The sequence below is a fragment of the Sparus aurata genome, chromosome 9 (assembly GCF_900880675.1).
Source record: "Sparus aurata chromosome 9, fSpaAur1.1, whole genome shotgun sequence".
NCBI classification, from domain to species: domain Eukaryota; kingdom Metazoa; phylum Chordata; class Actinopteri; order Spariformes; family Sparidae; genus Sparus; species Sparus aurata.
Window position 1 is genome coordinate 14,247,482 of NC_044195.1, and position 9,753 is coordinate 14,257,234.

Sequence of the window (9,753 nt, forward strand, 5' to 3'; positions counted from 1 at the left end):
GACTTTTACCACATTCTTTACATGCAATTTTAGAGATAAGTCTACGAGGCATGTAGGTAACATTTGAAGATGAATACAGATTACTACATGATCCAAAAAGTTTGTGATTGCTTTCAAAGGACCTTCTTCAGTTAAAAATGAATAATACAGGTAGAGGTGAGGCCATACATGTTGCCTCAGATCCACCATCCTCATATCATGGCCTTGCATCACTCAATCAAAATACAGCTGTAAGGGATCTAAAAACACGAAGAAGAAGAAGAGAGGCAAAGGAGACAAGGGGCCTTTTGCGGCATCTTTGGTTTTTACAGCTTTGGTAGCTACTGACATCCAACTTAGTTCACGCCCATATGCAGCACTGTACACACCTGACTGACTGAAGTATGACCAAAACAGATCCAGATGAGGGCCGTATCAGGGTCAGACAGTGGCACAAAATGATGAGCCAGTGGCTTTCTGACCCTGGGATTTAAAAAGCACATGAATCATTGCTGTATAAGCACAACTTCAAAATATTGGGGGGAAAGTGAGAAGCACAGCACAGGGCAAATTAAGTATTATTATTAGTAGTAATAGTGGAAACAGTGGTAGTAATTGCATTTAGTACGCAACTTATATATCCGCCAATGTTAGTTTATCAAATATATGTCAGTGTATATCAGCTGATAAGTAACAATAAGTGTCAGCGCAGACATGCCAAAGATATGTTTGAGATTATTTTAGGATATGTTCAGACAGCCGGCAAATGCAATTAGTTTCTCAAATCAGACCTGAAAGACGGAGCGTCCCGCACTATGATTTGCAGGTGATCAAATCGGATTTTTGGGTCCAGATATCACCAACATATCTGCATGGGTTGCTATGGTGATGACCTGGGCATCAGCACGTAACTACGCTGGTGACACGGCATTCCAACATGGCAGCATGATAAATCATTTCACTCTCCAAGCATCACGCTGTCAAGTGATGGAGCAGGTGGTATATTTCAGCGTGACTCAACAGACAGTTGTTTTCTCAGTTGCCTTCCAGACGACTCTGCTAACAGCAACATGGTTTCTGCCGAGCCGCTCTGATTAACTTCCAGCTCTGTGGATTTGACGTTGTTGTTGTGTGTCACGCTGTGAGTGACAAGGGAGACACTTTGAAATCCAAGAGGAGCTGCCAGAACATCCAGATTTCTAGAAATCCAATTTAAATCACATTTCAAAACACCTCCACTTGTGGTTTGGATGCAGTTCGCTAAAATCGCATTTCATCGGGTTTACTGCTGTCCAGACTTCTTAAAATCGATCTGGAGATGCTAAAAGAAAGGGGTTTGGGCTGGTAGTGTGAACATAGCCTTAGAAAGTGTTGCCATTACATGGTTTGTCCAATTATACGTTTCTTTTCTGACTATTATTGTCCCCCTCAGTATAAACAGTATAATTTATGAAGAAACACATGGGATCCTGAAGATAAATGTGTGTTTGTGTTAAGCATAGAATATTGGAAAATATAACTTCACAAACCTCTCACATATCAATATTTGTGTCGATCTCAAGTATCTTTAATATGACTGCTATAATATCATTATTAGTATCCAACTTATTTTGTTTATGGGTTGATCCATTTATCATTACAGAGAAAACATTTGATCTCTGAGGGTCTGTTGAAGTGGCCACTTAAGAGATGGATTTACTGTCCTGTCCGTCCGGGAAGAAAATATTTAAATTTGATACCATTTTGCTGTCTTAACATGGCGATAGTTACTTCATGTTAACATATTGTTGTGAGGCATTTGACCCATGACAGTTTTGTAAAATCAATAAAACACATCAAATCATCCCCAAATGAGGTGGCATCAGAATTTAGATTAGCAGTGTTTTTGATAGGCTACTAATCTGGATTTCACATGAAGAGGCATCTGTTTCCCAGTTGTTTTCCCCTCCTCACACATAGATGAATTCACATGCAGCATGTTAGACAGGCTGCCTAACCTGCATCAAACCCTCTCACGTGTGCCCAGCGGTGGAACATCATTTGGATATGCCACAGAGATGAAAACAACAGCGCGTTGTCGGTGTGACGAGGGAGAAATGGAGGAACCTGTTTGTCATTTAACTGGCAAATTTCTGACGCCTGCGAGGAGGTGCAGGCAGGCAGCCTCTTTTCAGGAAAAAAAAACATTGCCTCCCTTTAGGTGGCCGTCCAGAGAGGCTGACGCTATATGTTGACAGACACAAACACTGCGCTGTTCCTTTAACTGGGGAGAGGGTCCATCTCTGTCTGTGCGCCTTTGCAGTCAATGGCGGCCCACTCTCTTAATGCTGTGGTCTGTGCACAGCTAGTCATCCCTGGGTGATCACACTGTGTGTATCAAACATCAATCAAACATACATCTACACACACACATACACACACGCACACACACCACATCGCCCTGGATTAAAAGAAGAATTGAAAACAGGGTCTTCACACGATAAATAAATGCAGATCATGCATTTAAAGCTTATTAAACGAGGCCTTCTTTAATACAGGATCTAATAGCCCCTGACCAAGCTGATCAATCAATGTCCCTGTGTGCTGTGGTGTTGCCATTTTCTTTTTTTCTTTCTCTTTTTTTGTAGAGCGGATCAATACGCAGTGGAAACAACGGCCTGTCTCTCCACACACGCCTGACGCACATATGTGCCCGCACATAGCGCTGTTTTTTGCAGACAATAACCCGGGCTGCCGTGACCTACAAAAGAGATCGCCTCATGGACCAGTGAGCAGAAAGAGAAGCCAGACAACAAACCGCGTCGGTTTTGACGGATCTGGGCAGCGGCACACAGACACGCCGGCGGGGCGGGCGGTCGGCTGTATGCAGGGGAGAGCAGGGGAGGGGGAGTGTGTTATTATTGCCCTTACTTTCTCCGTGGAGCCCGGGCTGAGCCGCTCCAGCAGCCTGCACAGGACCACCCCATCTTTCAGGGAGCTCTGCAGAAACGCTTCAGGATCCGAGATGGTCTTCTTCGGCGATTCCAGCACCCCGAGCGTAATCAACCATGTAACCGTCTGTTCCGCCGAATTCATGTCCAGTCACAACAGATCCTATTCAACAAAAGCGGCTGTGTTTGGTTTCTGTGAACAGCTTGCTGCCCCGGTTACGCTGTCATCTGTGCGTTAGAAAAAAAAAAGACAGGAGCACACGGTTAATCCAAAGAAAGAAAGAAAAAATGATGCATGAGATGTCGATGAGAGAGAGAGAGAGACAGAGAGAGAAGGGAGAGAGAGAGAGAGAGAGAGAGGCTGCGGGAAACCCTCTACCTCGGGCTGGATGCGGATGACGGCTGTGCTGGTGGAAATACAGCAGGTCTGGTTTCCTCCCTTGAATGGTGTGTTTTTCCCCCCCTCTAACCTGGCAAGCTGTCAAGTGCAGTTCGCTGTGATGCGTTGAGGCACTGGACTGCATACATGCGCATCGCAGCCGCCAGCCACTCATCCATTGGATGACATCACACAAGAGGGACAAGCCAGTCCGAGCAGTTGTTAGGACACTTCAACATGTCATGAATAGGCTTTTCTGCGTGGCTTTGCATATCCTCCTCTTTTTTTTTTTTTTTTATCCGTTTATTATAACCACGCCACAGGGTATCTGTTGTTATCTGCTGTAAGCTGTGCTGGTTGTAGACAGGCCTCAATTCAAAAAGGGGGGGAGGCAGCTGAGCAGACAAGTCAGATATAGAGCACCAGCTTCAATGATGGCACTATATTTTGAATTTGGCTGCATTTTAGATGTAACAAAGTCTGGCACAAAACGAGCAGGACATCCAGTCAACACAGTCTGATTATTAGCCCTGAGCCATGAAGATCTGCCTCGAAGGATAAGTTCACCCAAAAATGTAAATTCAGTTATTATGTACTCACCAACAACGTTGATGGAAAATAGGGAGAATGTTAAAAATTCTACAAAGCATCAATGGATTGTTACAGCAAAACAACATGCCAGCATTCTCCTAAACAGCTGACGTAGATGGGGACTTAAAAATCACAACTTAAAGCGTAAAATGTCTCTACACAGCTCGTCTGGTGTGATCCAAGTCTCTGTGAGCCTTGAGATCCCAGATTGATTTGAAAAGGGAATTTGTTTAAGTCTAACTCGTGTACCCACTTCAGACAGGGTGCGCTACCACTTTTAGCTTAGCAGCTGCAGTGAAGATTTTGTCTTTGAAAAGGGTGTAAACAATATCTTTTCAAATCTATTTGGGTTCTCTGGGCTTCTTGAGACTCAGATTATGCAGGACAAGCTGTATGCAGCCATTTTATGTTTTTCTGAGTTTTTTGAGTCTATTATTATTATTTCAAAGACTAGTCCCCATCTCGTTGTTTAAGAAAAAGCTGCGTGTTTGCTGCGAAGCTCCAGAAATGTTCTCTGGACTACAAAAGTTCACCTGATTTTCAATCAGCATGGGGGTGACAAGATAATGACCGAATAAAATTTTTTGGTTGAACTCATCCTTTAACCATATTCTAATGCAAAAGAAAACAAATCCCACACACTCTTTTTCACCTCTGCATTAGATTTAAGGGTCGATGTTACAGTCAGGAGCGGTTTTCCAAAGACTCACAAAATGACATGGTGGTTAAATACAGCCCCAAATTACACGACAATCCCCTGTCAAAATCATATAGTATCTTATGATATCTATAATCCCTAACACTTTTCACTTTACTATATACACAATAATTAGGTCACACTTATTTTCAGTGGAAAAAAGCATATTTTTCTTTGTTCTTTTGTTTTCAAAGTGGTCCTTTTGAAAATGGGTTTTGGTATGTGTGTACAAGCTGTAGAACCCCCCGGGGCTTTTGTATCCTCCTGACTTGACCAGTCCGACTGATCTGTTTTAATGAGAAATGACATCACTGATGCTCAAACATGACATGAGTAATTATCTTCTAAGGGTTTCAGTCTATGAGCTGATCCCAACAGGACAAATGTGAGATCTTTAAAAAAAGGCAGAGAAAGAAACCATTGTGTCACAAATTATTTTAATTTTATCTTTAATACTGAATAATTTAACATCTTCAAGCATCTAAATCATCAAAATGAAATAATCTGAGAAGGAAAAATTGGTTCTATATTAAAACTTTATCCTGTGATTTGGGGTCATGAGTCCGCATCACTGTATTCATCAGGAGCAAAAACTGTTCTCAGCCTGCACCTGCTTTGGATGTGATACGTACATAATTTATATATATATAATTATATATATATATATATATATATATATATATATATATATATATATATATATATATATATATATATATATATATATATATATATATATATATATATATATATATATAAATCTGAATATTAATCAATAATAAAAGAAGAATTGTGTCTTAAGTGATACATTAAATAAGAATATTTAATCCAGCCCTCTGTCCTGCGCTAAAAGGGAAAATTAATGTTACATATCACAGTATAATTCAGCAGCTGGCAGAGGAGTAGAATAAAGCGTCACTTCTCACTACGACCACAGGGTGGCGCTCTCTGCTCACTGTGCACTGATCTCATCCAGTGCTGCATGGATGCCGCCAGGGTCATTATGCACCTCTGGGTGCCATATAGCTACTGTACATACAAACAGATCACGCAGCAAAGGCAGCAACAAGCCAATTACTTCTAACAATCTGTATCACCTTTTTATTAATGATTGCTATTGATAGTGATAGGACAAAGAGATCAATAAAATCTGCATCTTAATCGTCGCTTAAGACTGCATCGTGGTCTAAACCACAGGTCTTCAACAGGGGGTCCGTGATCCCTAGGGGGCCCACAGAGATACTAAAGAGGGGTCGCAAATTCTTTCAGTTTTTTTCCCCACAAATTAAATGTTTTTAAATACACATAAACATGAAGCACACATACTGGAGCAACTGGAGCACTGGAGCTGTGTAGTGACACACAGGAGCTCTCTCAAGCCGGGCACCGGTTCACTGACAGCACAAGACAAGCACTAAAACTACTGAGGCCAAATTCCACAAACACAAGAGAGAAGCACCACCTCAGAAACCACCAGTGAAAATACAAGTATCGAAGCGGCACCTGCTGCTGATGTAGCAGCTGATAAGGGTAAGCATAAATGAGAGAAAACCCGAAGATATAAAGATGATTATCTGCAGTTTCGATTTCTCTTCAAGGAGATAGATGGCATTGAAATTTAAAAAAAAAAAAAAAAAAACATGAATCTGTCCATTATTTTAATAGCTCCGTATTCGTAAGATAGCAGGTGTGTTTTTGTATGGCAGTGGCACTAACAGGCCATCACTCATCTTTGTTTCAACATTTATGTTTAAAATAAAAACTTCAATTTGAGCAGTATGTGTGCATGATTATCGTGCAATCGACAAACAATGTTGATATTGGCATTGGTTGAAAAGGTATGTTTATAAATGGCAGTGGCACGGCGACCCAACTCACTGTACCATGCAAATGTTTCAAATAAAAACATGTATATATGAACCTGTGTATCATTTGAACAGCTTAGTATTGAATGCACAATAACAAGGTACATTTACACATGGCACTAGGCCCAGTTTAATAGAAAAAAACATTATTGTATACAATTGTGTTTCTTTATTATATATATATATATATATATATATATATATATATATATATATATATATATATATATATACTGTATATATATATATATAGTGGGCCTAATGTATATTATACACTATATTTATCATATATATTTATCATATATAGTAGGGGGTCCCTGCTCCGTCTCTCCATCAGTTTGGAGGCCTGTAAAATGTTGAAGACCCCTGGTCTAAAGAATTATAACTTTAAAGTTTACATTTAGGCTCTGGAAGTTATGTGAAGGTGAAACCACCACTTTTCTAATGAGGCACTTTTTCTAAATGGTTTTGTATGGCCTTTTAAAAAAATAATTTAATAATGCTTTACAAATCAATTATGTCATGCTGTGTCTGATGTTCATCTTCCCCTCGCAGGACACATACTTTTTCTATTTCACTTTGCAAGAAAGACCAATATACTGTATGATCTGTATAAAAATTCTTGAGTGACTTATTTAAATGGCTCAAAGCATTACTGCAAGTGGAATGTGTTGAGGGTGTAAATAATAATAATATCAATTTAGGATCTAAGGGCTTCCAGAACATGGATTACACCAGACACCAGAGTATGGAGCCCATTTTTTTGTTGTTGTTGTTTGTTTTTATTTATTTATGTCTTAAAACAAGTCCCTTTTTCTACATCAGTTGTATAGAATAATGCTGTTTTGGGATTTTTCACAACCTGGCAACCCAGAAGTTGTTCTCATTAAAGGCTGGTAAATATATCTTAAAAACATCAGCAAATAATGCATAATTAATTAAATAAACATTTATAAGCGCTTATATAAGCCCTAATAAAGGATGTTTTATTGTGAAATAGTTACACATCTCCTACCTTTTCCTCTCCACCTGCAGGAATCTGGAATACCAACAGGTGTCACATGGCAACCACATTAAGCTGCGGGGACAGAGAACGTAGCTCAGGCCCACTCGTTCTCTGCCAACACCTCTCCACTCCATCTTCCTCTGAGAGAGACAGAGACAGAGACAGAGGGTATGTGTGTTGTCAGGAGTGCTGACTCTTGAGGCCAGCCGTGTTCTAAACAGGCAGCGTCGGGGGATGCCATTGTGCCTTTGAGGTCCTGTCACCATGGGTCTGTAACCAAGGGTGTTTGCTGTATGGCAGTGGCGACTGGCCCCAGGCATCTCTTATCCCTCCATTCCCACTTCATCCCTACATATCCACTGGAAAATATTGTTGTTGCTCTGTGTTGCCTCTCTGCTTCCTAGTTTGTGAGAATGCAAAATAAAGATTCAGAGAAACAGTAAGAGTTTCCACATGTTGTGAATCTAGTCCAAACAGCCACTTTATTAGGCACACCTGTTAAATCTTATGAAATCCAATACACACATTTTTGTCTTTAAGTCTACTTTTATGATGCCTATAATGTTTTCACATTGTGACAGATATGTTAATTTAGTTGTTGTAGCACTGAAGTGGTGGTGCAGGACTGTATTACTTTCGAAGGCGTTTCTTATAGTCTGGCCTCCTCATGTAAGTATAAAGGGAGGCCATAGATGAGAAACAAATCTCTTTCTGTCATTATTTACAAAGAACATCATCACATCCTCAATATTTTTGGTAACTAACAGATTAATCACCTAATCTATGATACTATAGTACCTATAGTAATATCAATGCCTCTCACAGCACAGCTCTGCAGTGAAAACAGGAAGGACTCTGTGTGCAGATGTGGGCCTGAATAATCAAAGAAGTGTTCCTTTTCACATTATCATTGGTGCATGAAGACAGAAATATTCAAATTGTACCGACACATATCACAATTATAACATGTGTCTCCCTCATTACCTCTTCTCAGCAACACTATGCCCTCTAAAACAACATGTAATGTATTTTTAATCGCTATTCATTAACTTAGCCAAAGATTTATCATAATGTTACAAACTGTAACCAGTGATTTATGTTTTTATAAATCACCTGTTTGTTCATGCTGTGTTCTTGCTGTCTTTGTATCATGTTTAATGCTGCGTGGGGAGACTACAAACAAACTAATTCCTGTATATAGATGACAGGATTTCCGTGATTTTTACCAGCCTTACCCAGCAAGAACTTCTCACTTGGAAGGTCTATTATCGACAATGCTGACACCCCAAAATGCAAAATACAATATGTCAAAATCTTACTTGTAAGTGTAGGGCTCATTTTAGAGTCAATGCACGAGAAACAAAAGAAAGACTAAATGAAACTTCGCTTTGAAACACGGAAACACAAAAGCCACAGCCACAAATGTATGCGCCCACACAAACACACATTAGGTAGGTAACTGAATGACTTATCTATGAGATCTCACATTCAGTTCAGTACATGAACTCATTGCAAACCTCTTTTATTAGGATGACAAACCCATGAGAAAGTATCTTGATCACCAAAACCTACTCTTTTTGTCTCAATAACTCTCTTCAACACTCTGAAGATAAAATTAGTTTCTACCTATTTCCGCACGGTTAACTGGGGCTGTCCCTGTGTTCACTCTCAGACAGGTGCCATTTAGATATGAGGGGCACTGGGGTCCCAAACCAAATTCCAGATATGTACGATTGAAAATGCTTCCTTCTCTAAAGAATATGCTTCTATCTTAGAGGAGAATCTGTGGTTATTAAGGACGATGGTGTCGCCTTTGGTCTCTCAAATCAATGAAATAAATGCTCTAACGTATCAAGCTCCTCGTGTCTTTTTCTCTTCTCTCAGCCTCCCCCCACACCATCTGAACCTGGGAGACAGCTCATATTTTATCATGACAAGGCAAAATCCATGCAACCCAGAGCCAATGAATAGGCCTGAATGCATTAAGCACAATAACGGATGGATTAGACAAGCACACAAGGCCAAGATGTACAGATGAAAGATGATCTGACACACATTTCCTGTAGAGCGATGTAGACTACTGTAGGAGCTGATAACATTACTTTTGTAAATGGTTTTATGTAGAATTATATACTATACACACTTTCCTTTACACGAGAGAGAAACAGTCTACAATTTGAAATACAATCAGTTAAAACTACAAACAGAATAACCACCATTTCATTGAGGGACAAAAGCAGATAAGTGTACTGAAACAAAAACCAAAACAAAAAAAGGCCATTCTCTAGCTTTTTGTTCTTAATGAG

At 39.9% G+C, this 9,753-nt stretch overlaps 1 protein-coding gene across 2 annotated transcripts in view; it reads right to left on the reverse strand.

Annotated features, from left to right (window-relative positions):
• Positions 1-3,518, reverse strand: part of arhgef7a (Rho guanine nucleotide exchange factor (GEF) 7a) — a 32,058-nt gene extending 28,540 nt beyond the window's left edge. Inside the window, exons 1-2 of one of the 2 annotated variants that reach the window (XM_030429293.1) lie at positions 3,289-3,518; positions 2,890-3,137 (exon numbers count right to left, since the gene is read on the reverse strand). In XM_030429293.1, the coding sequence (XP_030285153.1) occupies positions 2,890-3,054 (165 nt within the window). In that variant the 5' untranslated portion in view covers positions 3,055-3,137; positions 3,289-3,518. The remainder of the gene's footprint in view (positions 1-2,889; positions 3,138-3,288) is intronic. The other variant, XM_030429292.1, reaches the window with a different exon arrangement.
• Between the last annotated feature and the right edge of the window lie 6,235 nt (positions 3,519-9,753).